The 22500-nt window shown below is 39.1% G+C and overlaps 1 protein-coding gene, 1 non-coding gene and 1 pseudogene across 4 annotated transcripts in view; 2 read left to right on the forward strand and 1 right to left on the reverse strand.

Annotated features, from left to right (window-relative positions):
• LOC138007083 (fidgetin-like protein 1) overlaps positions 1-22500 on the forward strand; it is a 187297-nt gene that overhangs the window by 142147 nt on the left and 22650 nt on the right. For all 3 annotated transcript variants that reach the window (XM_068853801.1, XM_068853803.1, XM_068853802.1), the window contains exons 10-15: positions 31-99; positions 11228-11321; positions 11652-11752; positions 12942-13021; positions 20718-20788; positions 21464-21625. In XM_068853801.1, the coding sequence (XP_068709902.1) occupies positions 31-99; positions 11228-11321; positions 11652-11752; positions 12942-13021; positions 20718-20788; positions 21464-21625 (577 nt within the window). The remainder of the gene's footprint in view (positions 1-30; positions 100-11227; positions 11322-11651; positions 11753-12941; positions 13022-20717; positions 20789-21463; positions 21626-22500) is intronic.
• On the forward strand, positions 2608-3116 carry LOC138008543 (uncharacterized; annotated as a pseudogene).
• Trnas-gga (transfer RNA serine (anticodon GGA)) lies at positions 11898-11970 on the reverse strand. Its single transcript has one exon. It is a non-coding gene; the product is annotated as a tRNA-Ser (tRNA).

The raw sequence follows: 22500 nt of genomic DNA on the forward strand, positions 1-22500 counted from the left end.
CCAAAAAAATTCGTTTAATATCTCTTCCAGGCGTGGCCCGAGTCGACAGTTTGTCCCACCAATATTGAATCAAGGTCAGAGTAATGAAGGAATAGAAAGGTGAAAGACTTTAATTGTTATTATTCTGTGCATAAGTTTGGCAAATTATTCAGTTGCTGTACAAAATGAAGATGTGAAAATGTTAATTTCAACGTGCAAATTTCATGCTTCTGGGAGTAAAGGTCTTAATTAATGCGGGTACCCTTCATAAATCAGTCAATGAGCCCCCTTTTCCGAGGCAGTCATGTTTTGTCACGCAAATGAATAAAAAGACCAAGGGAGGCTTGAGAAGAGGAGAGAAAGAAGGGACTGCACCCTTTTCTGTAACCGACACATTCAGAATGACTAAATATGCTAATCTAATTAGTAAAAGTGATATGACAGATGGTTCCGCCTTTTTTATTGCTAATAAGATCTAAGACGGCGACGTCGACGAAAACGTCACCTCAAAATATCACTTTTCCTTATCATAAGTATTTTGCAGTTATTCTATCTCGTTCACTTCTTACAGTTTGGGCGAAGTATCGTAAAAATAAATTGATACGAGCAGTTACAAAGTCAAAATAGAGAATGAAAGATTCTCTGTTGCATGCTCACATTGTCGTCAAAACCTCAAATTTGGTAATTTCACGTCGTCCTCATGCAGAGTACCGCAAGAATCCGTGCTAAAATCCGTGCACATTTATTTATGCTATTTTAACCAATGACATCATTGTTTTGCGCCGTTGTTGTTGCCACCGCCGTCGTAAAATCTTAAGCTCCGTAATGTAAATGAACACTCAAGGCGGCATGGGAATATTTATGTACATGACAAATTGAATCAACTATTTGGAATGGAAACCACAGAAAAACTACTGTATTTACTTTGAATTTTAATTAGCGACTCCAAGAAGCCCAGTAAAAAGAGCAGTGAAAAAGCTAAGCAGAGAGGCCTCCGATTTTTGCCAGATTTCCAGAATAAATGTTAAATTGAATGTTGCAGTGTTTTGGCAAGTTTCGATGGTGCAATGTTTGTCCACAACTATCAAGGACAGAGTCTTGTTTAGAACAGACTACTCATTGAGCATAAAATCTAAAGTCAGAGAAGACAAAGCTGGTTCTGCAGAAATAATGACTTAGTACTTGTTTGAAGCCATTTCCTTTAACAAATTCCCTTCTCGAAGGCAACTACAGCTGTACCCATAGATAATTGTTCGGCCGAATTTGGTCTTCACAAGTGATGGAGTGAGATAAACAAGCTTACAGGACAAGACATTCAATTGGAATGGCACCACCAGTTTCTGAGCAATACCATGGATACTAAATCCTTCGTATCTTCTGGATATGAAAGTGTAATAAAGTAGAAGTAAAAACAACTTTTTTGTAAATGTTACCGATCACTTTCCACCCTTGTTTCCAAGAGCCCCGCCTTTATTTGTTCCAGATGAAGGCAAGGTCTATAGATCTTTAAGCTCCCTTCAAGTGGCTGAAGCAGTTGGACCCATTTACATTCCAAACAAGATGTTAAAAGATTTTGCTCCAGAGCTTGCGCCCATCATCAAGGGTATTTACTGTGATGGATTCACAATAAACGAAACAAACTATCAAGATGGCGGAACCAAGAATTTAATGAGTAATGAAAACCTTGTGTACACCCATATATGGTTGATCACATGACCCAGAATGTACAGGGCGCCCAAGGGAAAACCTAACAATTTCCTCCCCCACAAATTAATAAGGTGTTCAGGGTACAGACTAAGATAAAATACAAAACGGTATAAATTCAACTAAAATTCAAAATTCAAACTAGTGTCCAAGTTTCTAACAGTTAAGAGTGAGCGTACAGTTCAGCCACAAACATAGTCTTTCAATCACTGAGGTGGTTTGACAACTCTACCAACTCGGGTAGAAACAGGCTCCCTGTCTGGAGTCAAATGTTGACTGTCCAGAGGAATGTATGTCCTTTTCCGGTATCACTTCTAGGAGTGCTGGCTCCTCCAGTGTAGGCCCTACCACTGAGGATTTGCTGAAGTGTATGTCTGCAGGAACCACACAATCTCCAGTCGCTCCGGCAAAGGTTGCTGTGGGAAGCTGTTCTGTGTGATGCTTCCAGGTCTGGTGGTTCACCTTAACTTGGTACAGAACAGGGCTTATTTGCTCAGCAACCATGCCCTGCACCCATTTGGGGCCTCTGCGAAAATTCTGCACCCAAAAGTGCTGCTTAACGTCAAAGAATCTTGGCAGTTAGGAATTTGACTGGCGCAACTTCTTGTTGACAGCCTGCTCAACATCAGGTTTGATCAGATCCAACCGAATTTTCACACTTCGACCCAAGACCATCTGTGAAGGGCTGAGCCCGGTAACGGCATGCGGTTCTGAATGATATGGTAAGAGAAATCCGTCAAGCTTGTGCTGCAATGTTCATAATAGTAGTTTATTAAAAACTCTCTTGCAGATCTAGATCTAGAAGATCACGCCACCTTGTTTAAATATGCTGATGATTCTACAATTATTGTCCCTTTTTGGGGAAACGACCAGTGTCGTACTGACTTGGTGGATCAGTTTCTTAGCTGGTCCAGCTGTAATCGCATGACATGCAATCCAACAAAATGCAAGGAGATTATTTTCCGTAAGAAAGGTTTCAGTCAGGACATCGCGCCAGTTAGTAATATACCGCAGTGCGCAGAGTTATCCATATTAGGTGTTACTTTCCAACAAAATTATAAATACAGTAGTCACGTGCGTGCGAAGGTAATTAAGGCGAACAAGTCATTATTCGTATTAGGATCTTTATGTAAGGAAGGAATGTCCCAGGAGGAAGTAGATCACCTTTTTAACGCAATAGTTTTACCAAATTTTTCTTACGCTCTGTCAGTTTATGGACAGATTCCGACCTTTCTGTAATACAGAATTTTTTAGACCAGTGTATGAAAAGAAAGTATACATCCAAGAATGTAAATATTAGGGATTTGCTAGAGAAGGCGGACAACACACTTTACAAAAAAAGATCGAACGACCACGAATGTCCGTTCTTCCAGTTTTTACCTAAGGAAAAGAAAACGAGGTACAATCTTGGAAATACGTCAGTCTGTCCCTAGGATCCACAGTGACAGATTTAAAAACGTTTTTAGTAACAGAATAATTTTTAAGTATGATATGTAAATGGTTTCTAGAGTTTATATTTTTTTTTTCTTATTAATTGTGACTTAATATATGTATTTTTATCTTAAGAAATAAAGATTATTATTATTATTATTATTATTATTATTATTATTTTTATTATTGGACATCGAGCAGAGCAAACACGCTCTGTACATGTCTCCAGTTTTATCGTCATTTTATGCTTGAATTGATATCTTAATTAGTTAATCTCTGTTTTGCTGCTTTCAAATGGCCTATCCACGTTTTCTGTTCATTTCACTTGCTGGAGTCGTCTGTTCTTTCTGTGAAAAAGATTTTGTCTTGCTGGGCCGCCATGCGTGGCGCTGCAAACAACGAATTCATCGACCGGAACGTCACAATGTTGGAGAGGAACAACTCCCGAATGATCATGATCCTGTAGCAGACACTGCTTCTCGTGTTTGTCTCACAAAGTGCTGTTGTGGTAAACTTTGTAAGGGAAACAGAGGATTAAAGATGCATCAAAGGAGCTGCAGAGTTGTTCTGGGTTCGAATGATCAACTTCGCGCTGACCTCAATGATATCACGCTCACTGATCAAGAATATGGCAATGGAAGTGTTCCTTTAATAACCTCTGGTGCCTCTTCTCTTGAACCTGGAGATTATGGTTTTCCTGATATTAAAACAGGAATAAATCTACCTAAATCTGATGATCAATGGATAACGGCCAACGAGTATTTCAAATCAGTCCTTTTTCTTAATCATCCAATTACGGCTCAAAATCTCAGCTCAAGTATCAAACTTTTAAAGGACACTATTTATGACTATTTCTCTGCCAATTTTGGTCAAGTCGCACAAGCTACTGATGAACGCCTGATAAAAAAGTACAGAGACAAATCTAAACATGATCTGAAGAAATCTCTCAAAGTCTTAAAACACTCTGCTAGCGCAGATATCGCTGAAATAAAATACGTCTCTCGCCTACTGTGTGACAAGCTGCGAAACGACACTTCTCAAGTCAACACTGACCCGATGAATTATGATTATTCCATCTCTAAAAATTTCTGGGGTTATGTCAAAAAGATCTTCAATATAAAAGCCGAAATGCTCCCTTCATTCTCCATGGACGAGTGTTTTGATTACTTTAGAAGAACTCTATCGTCACTAAATCCGACCAGAGTCTTCAACCTTCCAAGCTGGATACCAATGTTATCTGATCCTGTAATTCCTTTTAACCTTGAACCTCCTACATACCAACAGATATCAAATGTGATTAGAAAAATGAAGGCTTCTGGTTCTCCTTGTCCCTTAGATCAATTATCAATCATTTGTTTTAAAAGATGTCCGTTTCTTCGCACCTATCTATCCAAAATTATCCGTACGGCTTGGTCAACTGGATCCGTCCCAAGCGAATGGAAGAAAGCATGCACGATCCTCATCCACAAGAAAGGAAACGTTAATGACCCTGCCAACTTTCGTCCAATTACTCTGCAATCTGTGCCCTTAAAGGTTTTTACCTTGTGCCTTCATAATGCCATTTTCAACTTCCTTGCCGCTAATAATTATATTGAACATGAACTTCAAAAAGGTTTTACCCCTGGTCTCTCAGGAACTTTTGAGCATACTGCTCAAATGGCTGACATCATTAACAAAGCTCGTACCAAGCAGCGTTCTCTTGTCATTACTCTCCTAGACCTCAAAAACGCCTTTGGTGAAGTTCATCACAATTTGATTCAAACTGCTCTTGATTACCACCACATCCCTGATCATGTCAAACTTCTGGTTAAAAGTCTGTACACTGATTTCAAAACCTCTATAATTACCAATGAATTTCGTACTCCGTTTATATCTATTGGTCGTGGAGTACTTCAAGGTGATTGCCTCAGCCCTCTTCTTTTTAACTTGTGTTTTAACACGTTTCTCCAGCACATTAAATCTGAAAAATATCGTCAATTTGGCTTTTCCCTAAGGTTCTTAAATCCGATCCACTGGTTCCAGTTCGCCGACGACGCTGATGTTATAAGTGGTCAGGAATCAGAAAATCAGCACCTAATCAACCGCTTTATAATCTGGTGTCAATGGTCTAAAATGATAATAAGGGTTGACAAATGTTTTACTTTTGGAATACGGAAACTGTGCAGCAAATCTGTCCAATATTTACCTAAACTGTTGATAAATGGAGTTCTTGTCCCGTGTGTGGAAATGGGTGAATCATTTCGTTACTTAGGACGCTACTTTGACTTCAACATGTCTAACAACCAAAACATGTCAGAATTGTCCTCTCTTGTACAAGACTTGATGTGTGACATTGATGAGAAACCACTGCATCCCAAAAACAAACTTCTGCTGTACAGCCGCTATGTCCTATCTAAACTGTCCTGGCATTTTACTGTAGCTGACATATCAAAAACCTGGATAATAGCAAATCTTGATTCTATAGTGAACGGCTATATTCGAAAATGGCTTGAAATCCCAATATCTGGTACACTGAGTAATGTTTTTCTAGAACGCAATAAATTTGGCCTTAATATTTGTCCTTCTTCATTTAAATTCACTCAGTGCAAAACAGTTCGCAATTCCTTAAAAGAGTCACCGAATGATTCCCTAAAAGAACTCTGGAAGTCGTCAAGCAGTCACACCAATATTCAATACGATATGTTCAAATCCACCAAGGAAGTTCTTAAAGACTTCCGTTCGAATCAAGAAGACAAACTGCAACACCACTTAACATCTCAAGGTTTCTTTTTTACAAATGTTATCAAGCACTCATTGTCATCTGTTAACTCTATTTGGTCGTCTGCCCAGTCTCATCTACCCAAGAACATCAACAATTTTACCATTCGGTACATACAATACAATACAGTACATACTTAATTGACCGCTCCTCTTAGGGGCTTTTCAGGGCCAATGAAACACAACGAAACAACAGAACAGAACAACTGTTAAGAATCCCAACTGGCCGGAGGCAAACCAGTTGGCTATTTACAAGTGCAGCTGGGAAGTTGAACCAGGGACTACCAGGATCAAATTCAACGAGTGGTCAGAGTGGGTCTTGAGCCCGGGATCTCCGGATCTCAAGGCAAGCACTCTAACCACTGGGCTACGCTGCCTCCCTTAACTCTGCCTGCCTCAATAACTCCCTTCCTACACGTACGAATATGACAAGATGGGGATTATCACAAAGTCCTGATTGCTCCTTTTGCCTTAACCCTGAGTCACTCCTCCATATTGTCGCTTGTTGTCAACATTACCTTGATCGCTTCACCTGGAGACACGACTCAATTCTCAACTTCATTGCCAACTCACTTCAACCTGTAATTAATGATCGCTCTTCACTCTATGCTGATGTCAATGGCTTTCCGAGTCCTTCAATTATAACTGGTGAAAATTATCGTCCAGATCTTCTTTTCCTAATACAGTCCAAGTGCCTATATATACTAGAACTAACGGTTGGTTTTGAATCTAACCTTAAAAACAATGCAGTATGCAAAAAAGAAAAATACATGAACGTGATCAAAGACATGAGAAGTAACTACAGATGTGTCAAATTTGTAAACCTTTCCATGAGCTCCCTTGGTGTTCTCTCCAACGAATGCTCTACGTTCTTAGAAATGATGAATGACATTGGCATTGAAAAAAATGCAACAACACTATATAATCAAAAAAATGATAAGTCTCGCCATTAGAGCAACATATTTTATATTCTGTCGTAGAAATAAGACTTGGGATATCCCAGACTTAATAAAACTGTAATATATATATATTTTTTTTTATTCATTTGTAAATACAGTATACAAGTATATCACTCAATTTCAAGTAGCCATTTGTTAATTGCCTATACGTAGAGAGATTTACAACTGTATTCGAAGACAAATAAAGTTTCCATTATTAAAACAACTGAATTAACGAGTACGTTTTAAAATCTTAAATTATCTAAAATACAATAATTTACAAGTACAACAATACTTGTGGTTCTATCAAGACCATCTTGACCTTCTTGACCATCTTCTTTCTCCCAGACTTGTGTCTTCACTGCCTTATTGAAGATCTGTACCGTTCTTTCTCCTAGGCCAATTGGTTGCTGGGTGGTAGGGTGCCATTTTCTTTCACAAAGGACTTGAAAACCCCTGACATGAACTGTGGTCCATTGTCAGACACGATTTGATCAGGGAGCCCAAAGCGGGCAAACAGAGAGGGTAGTGTGTTAACTGTCTCGTCAGCAGTAGTATTCTCCATCATGAAAATTTCGCGCCACTTGCTGTGTGCATCGATGACCACCATAAGCATCATCCCCTTATCAGGCCCAGCAAAATCCACATGAAGCCTCTGCCAGGGAAGGGCGGTGGAAACTCCAGACAGAGCAGAGAAGACCCGAAAACTAAACAGTCGCGAAGGCGCTTTTTCCACATTGTCTCCCCAAACTTACATTCAGTGGCCAAGTGCTTCAAGGTGGCTACATAGTGATTAACTGACTCACTGGGATTACTTGCACAGTTATCAAACTTGTACTTGGCTACCAGCGCTGATTTTTCAGGTCTCAGTTGTTCTTGCAGTTGCTCCGCAGTCAGCTCGTACGTGACTGCATCCTCTTTTAGCAACGCCAGAGCCACCAGGTCTTTAGCTAGTTGATAAGTCTCTGCTGGAAGATTTGTCAACAGAACTGCCTTCTTTGTTTTAGCATCCAAAATTCTGTTAGCAAGGAATTAAAAGTCCAGTTGCTTGGTGTTGGACTCCCAATCCGTTCCCACCACATATTTTGTCACTTTGCCAGTGGCCTGATTTCCACTCGTACGTGGCGCTTCGTCTGGCATTTTCTTGTCGTGTAGGCCCAAATCATAACCTACTTCATCCACTGCCTGCGCTTGATAAAAAAATGATCCCAAGAAAAACCTTGTCACCAGTTGTGATGTATTCACAATGAACAAATCAAACAATCAAGATGCAGAACCAAGAATTTAATGAGTAATGAAAACCTCGGGTACACCCATGTATGGTGAATCACATGACTCATCATGTACAGGGAACCCAAGGGAAAACCTAACATTACAACCAATCATTAAAGGAAGGGTACATGTCTTCTCTCCTTAAGTCATGCATTGTTACTCCTAGTCCCAAGGTTTCACTGCCTAGGACTATGGAAAGTGACCTTAGACCAATATCCTTTACTTGTACACTAGCCAAGGTCATGGAGGGTTTGCCTGTAGCAGACTGCTGTCATCGTTGGATGGTAAAATAGACCTGTGCCAATATATCCGAGACCACATATGCCCTCCTGTATTTGTTGTAGGGTATCTACAAAGCTGTTGACAGTGGTGACGGGGCCACCCAGATTTTCTTTGCCCATTTTTCTAAAGGCTTTGACCTTATTGACCACATCATCCTAATGGGAGAGCTTGATAAACTGATTGTTCATCCCACGCTCCTAACCCGGATCTCTGCATTCTTGACCAACCAACAGCAGGCCATCAGAATTGGAGGTATTTTATCTGATTGGAACAAACTGAAAGGGGGAATACCTTAAGGGACTAAATTGGGAGTTATTATTCTCGTTACAGTCATGACAAACAAGTTGTATGACTGGCGTTTAAGGATTAAGTTTTTTGGCGATACGTCATCTCTTGAAATTATTCCTGGGAACTGTATTAGTCTTATGAATACTGTTGTATCTGATCTTCATAATTTTGCAGTAGCTCATAATATGGAGTTTAATCCAATTAAGTGTAAAGAAATGTTTATTAACTTCTTATGTAACTCTAATTCTTTGTGGAAACCAATTAGCCCATTGACTCCTAGGCGTTCCCTATTGAGGAGTAAAATCGTCTGGTGTTAGACAGAGTAAAATACTAAGTCTGGCCGGTTTAGGCCAGTTTGGACGTCAAAGGGTTAATGGGGACAGTGAGTGATTAACCCATTGACTCCCAGGGGTTCCCCATTGACGAGTAAAATCGTCTGGCATTAGACAGAGTAAAATACTAAGTGTGGCCGGTTTGGGCCGGTTTGGATGTTGAATACATTTTAAAGAAGGCTTGTAGGAGATTGTATTCCTTATGGGTATTGTGTAGAGCGGATGTTAACCACAAAAACATTTTAAAGGTATATTTAACCACAGTGAGACCATTCTTGGAATATGCAGTACCAGTGTGGCAGTCTATTCTGTGTTAGCTGTCTCATGTCATCGAGTCAGTTCAGAAAAGTGCACTTAAAATAATTTTCCCAGAGGCTGACCTACACAAGTGCCCTCCAGTTGGCCCAATTAACAACACTGGCTTGTGTTTTAAAAAAAGTGATCATCCTCTGGTTCATTTATTACCAAAACCTGTTGTTAATAGCCGTCATTATGATTTAAGGACAATCCCGCAGCAGTTTTACTTCAACAACAATTTCACTAAATGCAGAACTAGGAGAGCTGAAGAATTTTTTACATTTAAATATTTTAATTAGTTAACTGTTAGTATTATTCGATTAAACTTATTTCATTATCCTTTTTTTTGTAAAGCGATCTTGTTAATTTAGTTCTTTCTGTTACTGCTAGAGAGTTTTAATAAAGTTTTCAACATTTCAACAAGGAATGATTACCACGATCGAATTGATTTCAGTCACCTGGCCTATGGTAGACAAAGCTGTCATAAAATAATGGTCTTCTTGAAACCAGCCGGTAGCACCGCCATAACATACTTGCCTGATAGGAAAGCTTCAACAACAAATCTACTGCAAAAGCCACATTGTGCTTGTAATCGAAGCACTTTCTGACAAGAACTACCAGTAGTTAAGTTGTAAAAAACAAAAAAAAATTAACAGCTGTACATTGTTAACAGATCAATCTAAATTTCCCATTGCTGGTGCAACGGTTACAGAAAAGGGTGCAGTCCCTTATTTCTCTCCTCTTCCCAAGCTTCTCTCAGTCTTTTTTTTTTTCGTTTGCATGATAAAACACGACTGCCTCAGACAAGTGGGCTGCTCAGCTGATTTATGAAGGGACTGCTTGCAGTCTAACAGGATTTCAGCAAAGGCATCAGCAGAGTTTGTATTTGTTCACTGAATGTAGACCAATTCTGGATTCTTTTTGTTGAGTGTGGTTAAAAAATAGGGGCATGGCTTTGTTGGGGGTCCTCACAAAGAATGTATGTGCAAAAACTGTTAACATTAATTTTTGTCTCTACTTGTCCTTCACTTGCCCCTACTCCTACAATGTCTACTCAAATTCTGAGTCTGGGCTGCCTGTAGCCCAGGGTCTTTTGTACAGGCTCTCTTAAGGAGGCTTGAAAGGGTTTTCAGCTGAGAGCGCACACATAAGCCACATTTGCAATTTTAAAGCTGCTCGTGTCAGCTCATGATTTAAAATGAAATAAACAAATACTGCTGATTTCGCTCACTCTTCTTCTAATTCTTATAAGTGGAATATAAACATACATCTCCTATTCACAAAAACTACGAAAACTAACACAAATGGTTTAATGGTCACTTAAATCCGTTTGTGTTGGCCTGTAGCTCCACTTGCATGTGGACTCCAAGGAGCGAGTGACGCATGCATAAATGCTGGTTTCATAACCCCCTCGTTGTTCCTGATTTTGCAATTTCACGTGTGTTGATATCTCTGCTTCAGGACTGTAAATTTGTTTTTGCATGTTTATGTTAGTTTGTTGGTGGAAAAAACTTAGAGCTTTTTTGAAAAACTGGCCAAACATTTTGCGCAATTTTAAATATTTTAGAGATTATTTCTAACATTATCTGGAAACGCTGTATGGGAAGATTTCACCTTCCCGTTTTTTTTTTCCAAAAAAGACAACATATGTTGCTTTTAGGGCTCAGAGCAATACCTTTATATTGTTGCCATCGTAACTGTTTTGAAGGAACATATGATGCAAGAAATATATGATGGGTGCTTAATATCCTGGCCAAATTTCGTCTTGATATGATTACCCTAACTTTTTCTAAGAACAGAATATGTTTATTTGTGTGAAAAAAGGAGAAACTATTTCAAGCCTCCTTAAACAGATGTCGTCCCTATCGCATTTTGTTTCAGGAAATGGTGTAATAGACCAGCAGGAATTAGATTGGAATATTACTTTCATTTCCATTTCTTTTTCAGTGGATTAAAACATGATAGAGTTACAAATAATCTAGATTTGGATGAGAGGTTGAAAAACATTGACCAAAAAATGGTTGAACTAATTACAAATGAGGTGAGTGAAGCCAAGATCATAAGTTTCACCCTTATTTCTTTACTGATTGATATACTTGTCATACCTGTCATTTACTACTTGCAAATGAGGAAAATTAGGAAACTGAGGAAAATTTCCAGTAAACAGTCCTTAGTTGTTAAATTTTAGTAGCATTTCCTAAACTCTGATTCATAATCAGAACAATAATATTAAATTATCAAAGTGCCTGTGAAACATAACTGGTTTGGTTAATCTCAGTAAAAGTGATGTAATTTGTAGCTTCTGGAGTTTTATGGTACATTTGAACTGTGCTGCTTTGGTCTGCACTAATGCGCAGGGTTTGTTTTTCAGATTCTGGATCATGGTCCACCACTATCATGGGATGACATTGCAGGACTTGAATTTGCTAAGAGTGTCATCAAAGAAATTGTTGTGTGGCCCATGCTTAGACCGTAAGCATTAAGTGATAAAGTACAACAAGTGACCTTACCTCTAAAAAGAAGAAATCATTACTATTCTTTTTAATCAAGTGAAGCTATGATCTTCGCAGTTATGAGCGCAATTTTTGCAATTGCGTCGAGAAGCCTGAAAAATTCAGGACTTCAACGGGGTTTGAACCCGTGACCTCGCGATTCCGGTGCGACGCTCTAACCAACTGAGCTATGAAGCCACTGACGTTGGGAGCTGGTCATTTGTGGGTTCTAATGGTCCCGTGAGGAATGAAACAATGATGAAATGGTATATGAAATGAATCATATATGAACTGCGGATATGAAATCAAGTGAAGCTATGATCTTCGCAGTTATAACTGCGAAGATCATAGCTTCACTTGATTTCATCATTGTTTCATTCCTCACGGGACCATTAGAACCCACAAATGACCAGCTCCCAACGTCAGTGGCTTCATAGCTCAGTTGGTTAGAGCGTCGCACCGGAATCGCGAGGTCACGGGTTCAAACCCCGTTGAAGTCCTGAATTTTTCAGGCTTCTCGACGCAATTGCAAAAATTGCGCTCATAACTGCGAAGATCATAGCTTCACTTGATTTCATATCCGCAGTTCATATATGATTCATTTCATATACCATTTCATCATTATTCTTTTTAAGATTGACAATAATTGTATCAGTTTCATTGAATGAATTACCAGTAAAAGATATTTTATTACCTGTGAATTTGTAGAAAACTCTTCTTTATAATTGTTTTTGTTCGTGCTACTTATGCAATATAATAGGCTTATAATTAACAATTAGACCCATAGCCCGCGTAGCCCTTGAGGGCGAGGGGTCTGGTCGGACAAAAAAGGCAATACCGGTAATAAAGTTAGCAAATGCAAGTTGAGGAAATATTTATTTGGGAATAAAACGAAAGAAAGCGCCATGCTTTTCGCTACTCGAGGACTATTACTTATAGTCATCTAGTAGCGTAGCCAATTAAAATGCAGGATTTGCATTAGTCCACTATTTGGGTGATACTAATTACTGTCATCCGTACACAACAAATGCAATATTATTACCCTTTCACTGGTTGCAGTCAGGGTTTTTTTTTTCACTCATCCAGTTTTGTTCCTCATACAAATTTGATCGGAAAACAGACAGAATGCCAGTTCATATCCTTTACACATATCTACTGTTTATATTTAGGGATATTTTTAAAGGTCTGCGGGGCCCTCCTAAAGGCGTTCTCTTATTTGGACCTCCAGGAACTGGAAAAACTTTGATTGGTATGCTTATACATGTATCCTGTATTTTGTGTACACAATAACAGAGTGAACATACTGGGACAGTGTTCCCTGTCTGGTATTTTTTATGTTTGTTGTCAGCCTTATACAACTTAAAGGACTTAATTTCTATCAGTGAAGTACATGTAGAATGCATGTTGTTACTGTTTCAGTTTCTCCCATAGCATTCCATATTCTTTGGTGACAAAGTTGGGTCTGACATTAGTCGACACATTTCTTTCCTCATTTTGTTTCTTTTCCATCTGTGTTGTCATCCTATATATATGTTTTCCAAACTTCCCTTTTCCTTGGTTTGGACTTGTATATAACATAGCATTGTTATTAGGGACATTGTCCCACATAACTGCAGCAAATTTGTCCACAGCAATGTACTGCAGTCCCTGATAACTCCAAGGGAAGCCTGCACAAGCTTGTGTAGGGCTGTCACTGTAGTTAAAGAGCTACAGTACAGGGCTCGACTTTAGAAAAAAAACCATGGGGCCAGTTGGCCCCTAACTTTTTAGATTTGGTCACCAAAAGATTTTCCTTGAAAATTTCCACAGTAAGAACATTATTTCATTAAGAAAGATGATACAAACTACACCATGTTTATTTGGGGAAATACCTTTTTATATTCAGGCCTCAATACTTTGCTGAGATCAAGTCTCTGTGCTTTGTTGTGGGTTAATACAATCAATTGCATATTGAATTAGAAAATTAAACGAGCCTTACCTGTAAGGTGAAGTTTGATTGTGATTCTGCCAAATCCCTGGTGACTCGGTGAGGGTTAACATGAGATGCACTCGTGCCGGCGTGGATAATCAGACTTTCAAAGGTTGTGGACACGGTTATCAAGATACAAATGAATACAGAGAAAAATGGAAGAACAAGGGGCGGGAAGTAGAAAAAGTGTGAGGGAGGGGATGTTAACCCTCACCGAGTCACCAGGGATTTGGCAGAATCACAATCAAACTTCACCTTACAGGTAAGGCTCGTTTAATTTTCTAATTCTACCAAATCCCGGTGACGTCACTTCCGGTTAACATGAGATTTTACAGCAATAAACGTGGACACAACTATTCCAATCCACAAAGCCAACTTATCAACCTGGCACAGCTCCAGCAATAACGGGTTGGTTATAGAACTCCTGAAAAGCAGATTCTCTAGATCATTCGATGTGTTTCAGGATTTCATCAGTTGGAATCACCTGCTAGATCTCGATATAGCTGCTCATTTGGCGCTGTGAGCATTAAACCTTGCTGTATCTACTACACTTGCTTCCATAACAGCTTTAATTCATCGCCCATTTGCATTCGTACCAATGTGCCGATAAGGTATGACATATGAAAGGCTCAGAGGGTAAGCATCCCCATGAGAAAATGTAATTGTTAGTGAATTGTGACCAATTCACAGGGAAAGCATCCACCTATGATGCTTTCATGTCTTGCTTCCAGGAAGCATAGGCACTAGTTTGATGGTTGATTCTACTTGCAAACAGGTCAATCTGGGGAACAACAAAATCCCATATATATATATGGGAAACTATAACTTTCTTTCCCTCAAATGTTGAAAACGTTAGGACTCGAAGGGAAACTATAAGTAGATTCCAAAATTTTGGTATGTGAAACAACTGAACTAACCACATAAGAAAGAGAAAAGGCAAAGGCACCCTATGACTTGCTAAAACTAAATATTGCTTTCAATTGTTAAAACATAAAGCTAGCTCGTGCAAGAATGCACATTTTTAGCAAAGTATCCTGATTTTATGTTTCAACCATCTTTGATTTCAAAACTATTTCATGAGGCACATTAGCTTCGTTATCAGTTACAATGTTGTCATTAGTGTTGTTAAGGGTCCTTGAAGAAAGGTCTTCTTGGCCTCTGTCCAGTCGAAAACCACAGTTCAACTTCTTGTGACGGCACAAACTCAGCGACGGGAGGATCCTCTGAAGATATGCGAATTAAGTCTCCTGTGGTTTCTGTTTCCAAGCAGGAACGCTTTTCACTTTTGATCCGGTTTTGTGTGGCAAATGCCCTCTAACACTGTGCACTTGAGATTGGCAGCACAAGAAGAAGCTCTACCAGATGCAATACGTTCTCATAGTCGGACTTGTATGGTTGTTTTGTGAACATCGTTGCCCACAACCTGCTGTAGGCCATATCTTGAAACTGTCTTTTAACCATCACCTTAAGTGATACCCATTCTCTTGGCACAGCTTCAACCCTGCATCCCCCACTCTCTAGCACAGGCTTAAACCATGCTAAGCGTGCCACTTCATCTGACCCCAAATCGAGCAAGCTGTCAATATCATGGGACCATGTGTCTACATTGAAAACAAGCATATCACAAACAATGGTGTTTGCTGTGGACTTCTCTTTGTTGAGTTTCTCTGATGAGGCCTCAAGCAAGTTGCTAAATCGCTCCTGAAGTCCTTGTTAGCACAATTCCACTGGTAGGTCCATCTCGGATTGCAAATCACTGGACTCCTTGCCACGTTTTTGCTCATTATATCTCACAACAGTGACTTCCTGAAAAAGAGCTTTGTCATCACTTTTTTCCACCACTCAAGCCTACTGCCAGGGGCAGCACGTTTAGGCAATATAGATACCTTAGCATATGTTTTCCTTAGTAAAGAAACTGTAGAAGGCAAAATGAGATCATTCTGCTGAAACTTTAAGCTAACTGTTTCCAGAGTGGAAAACAAATCAGCCAGGAAATGACAGAAGGCTAGAAAGTGGATATCCTTCATGGCGACTGCTATGTACTTTGCCCTCCCTTTGATGTCAGCTTTTTGGGATGTGGATGCCAGGTGTTCCATGTGTTGGAGTACAGCAGCATACTGGCCAGGATCATCATGAGGATCTCCCTTTGGTGGATTGATGAGGGACTTTAATGGACGACTGACATGGGGCAACCATCAGGTACCTTTAACTTGACCAGGCTTTAACACACCAATGCCCATAGTGTCAGCAACAGCTTTAAGCTCCCTTGTGCTCTTGGGGCTATAGTGGTATGTTTTCCATATAAGGTGAAGAACTTCGTATATCTTTTCAACAGAGGCACAGGATCTTTGAAGCTCTAACAAGGCCAGTTCCAAACGATGTGGCATGTCAATCAGCCAGGGCGTATCTTCTTTCAATTTAGCAGCTACACCAGCGTTCTTGCCCAGGTTTACGGACGCTCCATCTGCACCAAAGCCAATCAACTTGGTTTTCCAATTCCTGATGTCCAGTGCATTGAAGGCATTGAAGGCGTTGTTTATTGTTGATACAGAAAAAAAGCAATTGTTATTCTAACACTGAGCTCCAGCATGTGCATGCTCGACTGCTATGTGGCCCACAAGACGATTCACTGGCTGATCATTCTCCACAAATCTGCAATGGATTGTCTCATTTTCGACCCCTCCTGCATCTTCACCACCGTCAATCATAATGGACATGTACTTGACGTGCTCGTTGAATTGACTGTCACAGCTAACTTGTTTTGGTACAACTTACCAACTTGTTGAGACCATTTCTGCACACTTCTTATCAGTCAAATACGTTTCCCCAATTTGGAGGTCATTCTTTCTTTGAAGATCTAGAAGTTTGGGGGACTTTGTAAAAGGAAGTTCTTCCTTTACTATAAAATAAGCTGTATTTATTTTCATGGCAACATTTTTTTCTTGTTCCTCGTCACACCTGTTCCTCATTTTCACAAAGCTTTTGTCGTCCTCTGCCTTCTGTTTTGCCAAATAGGAATCACGAGCTCTCATGTGTTGGAAGCTTTCACTGTGCTTTTTTAAAGTTTCTCGTTTAAACGTTTTGCAACCTTTCACAAACTCTGATTTTCCTGGTGTGGTTAAAGATGATTACACTTTCCTCTTCATCATAGATAATCCAGGGAAAGTCATATTTCCAGTGAGGAAGAAACTTTCGGTTCGTCTTCTTAGTTGAAGTTGGTGGTTCACTTTCATTCTTTCTCTTCGATCCTGAGCTATCATCTTTTGCGGTTTTGTTGGCCAAGCTAGATGTGTCTTCATTGGCAGATTTAAAAAAAGAAATGTCCCTTTTGCAAGGCTTTTTCTTAGCGGGCTGAAGGTTTTCATATTTGAGATTCTTTGCAGGCACATTTTGTTAAAGCCAAAACAGGTACAAAATGGTTCGGCTGGAACACAGCATTGAGGCGAGGGTCCAGGTTGCCATCTCTAGACCACATTATCTGTATTTGCACTAAAGCGGGTTCTTCTGCCATTTGTGGGAGGATTTTTCTGTTCACATTGGTCTTAACCCAGGGTGAGCTTCTGGATAGATAGAAAACACGGGAGGTCTTAAAACTGTGGCAGTTATCTAATATGCATGTGTTGCGTGCTTCCGCTCGAACAGCTTCCACCCGATTTTTGGAGTTTGTCATTTCTTTCTCACCCGCTTCTGTCAGGATTGTCGAGAATACAGTGGCCTCTGAATATGGTATGCTGTTTTCAACTTCCAGGAACCTGTCTTTTAAGATTTGCACGTAGCAATCTGGGAAAAAGAATACTTCTCCTGCAACAAGTTGTCGTATGGTTGGTTTCCTACCAACCATATTGAGGCTGCATTAAACATGCAATTGCCATCCCTGTTGTTCCTAACGCAACGTATCCTGTAAATGTGTCCCTTGGAATGAGTGCAGTTCCAACTTCATCCTGTTCTACTCCAGACAAATGGTGATTTCCACCCTGGCCAAAACAAGAAGACAACTTTACTTGATATTGCAAAACAACCTCTTTCGCACGCTCAATTTTATCCTCCACAATAAAACACCTCAGTGTTTCTAACCTGTCTGCGATCTCCATTACTGCAAACGTAGAAAGGATTACCAAAAATATATATCACCGGCCCGACGTTTGTTTACACAAACTGTCAACTGTGCCTTCCCTTATCGCTTCTCCTATCGTTCTTATCTCCCAGTCCATCATTTTGCCTAGATTTCTTGAGCATGAAGGAAAAGGAAAGATGAAAAACTATACGTAAATAGAAAACCCTTAGTGTTGCGTGCTTTGTTTCACTATTTTTCATTGACCAGGTATATGAAAAAAATATTTATTGCAGGAAGAAAATGTCATAGTTTTAATACGCCGGTTTCCGTGTTCATTGAGGTGTGGCGACTGCATGCCGCAATTCCATGTGCGTGTGTGTGAAGCTATAATTTCAATTTGCAACCGGTGAGAATTGGAAGAGTTCAAAACGACATGCAAGCTTTTATTCAATCGTTTTTTGAAGCCTTTAGGCTCTTCCTTGTATTTTCTGCACAAACCAAATAAAACATTACATTTGAACATAAGTCGTAGCAAACAAAAAAAAAAACATTTCAATGCTGAAATGCGCCGTTCCTTTTCACTTCCTTATTCAAAGTGGTTTGACCATCTTTCTTTTTTGCCGTTTAAGCAAGTTGTTTTTGTTTATTTCAAATTCAAGTCTTTGAAGCAATTCAAAACATCTTGACGAGTCGCACCGGGTAGAAAATTCCAAAGCGTGTCTAAACACAGTAATTGAATTCAATCGCAAGCGGGAATAAATACAGTCAAATGTTGCAAGTCAAAAGTGGGCTACCGTAAACACCTGCGTACTATAAGCTGCACCCCGAGTTTAGCAACTTAGATTTTGGAGAAAAAAATTCGAAAGAAATTAAAATAAATCGAAAGTGGAGTCTTGACAAAGATGTGTTACACCTGACAAACGTTTCGGTTCGTTTTTAGCTTAGTAACCAGGCATTTGATCAGGAGATAGAGTACTGGAAATGAGTAGATTTTTAGTACGTACTAGTACAAGAGACATCAACGTTTTCTCAATACAAAAGGACATTTATTTTCACACACAAGCTCTTCGTATTTTATTACAATAGAAAAATGTATTCTTTAAATGTGTTTAAATGGTAAACATAAAGTTTACTGAACGGTGAAGAAACGGTCGGCCATTTACCGCGCGAATACTCGAGAATAGCATGGTATTTTCTCGCTCGTGGTGGATCAATTTCTGTCGAAGTGAGCGGCAATCGTCGACATTGTAAACAACTTTGTGGTGGAATGGAGATTCCCTGCTGAGTGAAGTTCACTTGCTCAAGAAAGGCAATGTTAAACCGGTTAAAAGATCTTTTAACAAAGAAGGTTTAATCATTGTGTAAGCTCAAACAAAAATGGCTCTTTTAGGAGCCACCAAACTCGCATAAGCAATGATCAATGCATAATGTGGTATAGTTTTATGAAGTTCTTATTAATTTGCTGCACAGGTCTATACAGACTTAAGAATTTTCGCTAAACTTGTTAATTTATGCAAATTTACAGCATGGTGTCTAGATGTTCTCATAGATAGGCCGCATCCCCGATTTGATCTGACAATTTTGAGCAAAAAGGTGCGGCTTATACGCCGGTGTTTACGGTATCTTTGTTAAAGCTTGAGATACGACATTGCATGATTGGAAAGTTAAATTTACATCAAATGACCAAAATACTAACTGCTTTTTGGAAAACCTAAAAATAGTTTAACTGGAGAGAATGTGAAATTTCAGCGAGACAAGGAGAAATCCGATATCTACAACAAAAAAACAAAATGCTAATGCCCGTGTCTAAGATTTGCGTTTCGGCCGTTTGCGATCTACCATCAACGTATTTTATTTCTTTCGCTTGCTCTGTAGGAACTACGAAATATTGCCAATGAAAAAGAAAACTATAATTTTATTCATGAGAAAGCTGCGACAAATATACAGTCCCTACATGCAGACGCTACATGCATTCAGTTTCTTTTCGATAATGCGAGCTTTCGTAAATTAAATGATCATAAATTACAGGCAACTCCTTATTCTTTTCCCACAACATACTGATGTTAAAATTGTAAAGCTAAGTGAAAACGAATGTTATTTCTCAAATAAATGGTAAAGAATTTTTGTTTTTGCAAAAATCTCATTTTAGGAAGAAATGTCACTTCCGGAATACTTTCAACCAAACATGATTTCACAATAATAATTATAGTCAACGCGGTTTAAACGGTTTTGTACATGAAACTGATAAGAAATTACATTGTCTGTGCATTCCTCATTGTTTACAATTAACATTCATTCATTTCGTCATGGATCTTAAGAAATGAAAAAATAAATAAAATAATAAGTTGAAATCGTGGTGGCCAGACTGGTGACCACACGTCAAAAGTTAGTCGCCAGCGGACCAAATCCAGTCGCATTGGCGACCCCACAGGTCGCAACGTCGAGCCCTGCAGTACTTTTTACTTAAACTGAAACAGTAATATCCTAAGTGCAGTTTTATTGTCTTAATCATTTTTTGGGTTTAATAAATAAATCACCTTTCTTCCTGTAATTGTGACCATCTTTGAGTCTGAAGGCCCCATGTTAAGTCTTCATTTTGGAACTCATCGAAATAAATTGATAAATTCCTTCACTACTGTCAATATGATAATGAAAAATGGTCAGGTGAATTTTACACAATGCAAAACAAAGAAACTTAAGAAAACAATCTGTGAATTCCGAAGCTGGTCCAGCCAATGACTATTTAATTCGTGCTTTTAAGCATTATTCAATAATCTTTTCCACACACTCATTTGCACCAAGAAAATAGCAACAAAGATATTTATGATAAAGAATTTCCTACAAGTACATGCGTGGGGATGTACACAGGACTGTTATAGACAAAAATGGTTTAGTAACTATTAGGTTTTTTTACACTCTCAGGTAAATGCATTGCTAGTCAGTCCAAAGCTACATTCTTTAGCATCAGTGCATCTTCTCTTACATCCAAATGGGTAAGTTGTGTTGGAAACCTCAGCATGTATTTTAGTTGATTATCTACATGTAATGTAGTGACTCTTTCCTGGACCCTTGTTAAGTATGCAGAAACTGGTCATTTAGTGCGGTTCTCTTGACCTTTGGAAAATTACATGCAAGCAAAGAAGAGAACGAGTTCTCACATCTTATGATAACCAATGGTACTGAAAATGGTCAAGCTAAATAGAAGATAATGTTGCCTAGTGTAGCTGTTGTTGTCTTCGTGTGAAATTATTTCACACTGGCATACGTAATGGAGTGAAATTTGCCTTACTTGTATGAGTTTTTTGGAAGGAGAATGAAATTCAAACACAGGTATGAACGATACTTGTTCAAAATTTCGGTTCTTTTAAATCCTTTGCATTTTTTATTGTGAAAAAAATGTTTGAAGCTCAAGAATGTTTTTGCTGTAAGTAATAATTCAATATACAGGAGTCGCGTTGTGGATCTTATTGGGGTCTTAATAAAATCCAATTTGAAACTTTTATACTGGTCGAAAATAATTTCATATGAGTAAATTTCATGGCAGTTAAATACTGCAGCAGCAATTTTGCCTTGCGTCCTCCAGAATGAACAAATGCGAGAAAGTAATGCGATATTGAATAAGAAAGTGTGACTTTAAGGGAAAAAATGTGTCTATTGTTGGATTTTAGGTTGGTGAAGGTGAAAAGATGGTTCGTGCATTGTTTGCTGTTGCCAGGTGCCATCTTCCCGCTGTCATTTTCATTGATGAAATTGATTCTCTTTTGTCGCAAAGAACGGATGGCGAGAATGATGCATCAAGAAGAATCAAAACTGAATTTCTTGTGCAACTGGTATGGGTTCCCTAAAGTAAAAAGAAATCAGATGAAACAAGTTAATTGTGTGTTACTGTCAGCCATGCATTTTTTACAGTACCCACTGTTTTGAAAAACATTTCTTTCTGAAGAGATATTGATTCTTAAGCCTCACACCATGAGCTCTTTAAATTTTTCTTTGCTTTGACCCTTATACTTGTATGCTAAATCCAAACACTACAGTGACTTTCATTGAAATTTTTTGGGACGCCTGGCTGGAATCAGTCTGCACAACTGAGCGCTGGTAGGCTCATTGCCACCACGCACTTGGTTCAGTTTGTTGCGGATGGGACTACTGTATGGGAGGTTGCAAGTTTGAAGCCCGGCTGGACCAACTCTTTGAAACTTAAATGACCGGCTGTGGACCAAGCGCCACCCTTATAATTTTATCTGAAAAAGCCTAAACCAACAAGTCTACTGGGATAAGGACTGTAAACCTGCATGCTCTTCAGTGTTTTGTGGGACGTTAAAGAATCCAGACACTTCAGAGACTTAATCAGTGAAAGACATGATGTTCCAAGGTGTAGACAGGCCAACCACGACCCGTATTGGTCAAGATAGGAAATTCAAAGACCTCAGAGCTTTGTTCTGACGAGTAAATCTTTCAAGGGGAGGGTTTTTAAATATCTTTTTTAGTAAGGGCTGGTTTTGTATAAGATGCCATTTGCTGTTGTTTGTGTTGTCTTTAAAGAAATTCATGGGAACTATGTACCAATGGAAAGCTAATAAAATGTAGTATTTGAAAATGCCTTTATCTTTCACTTTTTTGTTTTCAGAAAGCAAAAGCAAGGTGTCAAATGCGAAACTGACCTTGTCTGCTCCTCTGAATTAATAACCCTTGCGTTGTTTGGATA

The sequence above is a fragment of the Montipora foliosa genome, chromosome 6, assembly GCF_036669935.1.
Source record: "Montipora foliosa isolate CH-2021 chromosome 6, ASM3666993v2, whole genome shotgun sequence".
Classification (NCBI taxonomy): domain Eukaryota; kingdom Metazoa; phylum Cnidaria; class Anthozoa; order Scleractinia; family Acroporidae; genus Montipora; species Montipora foliosa.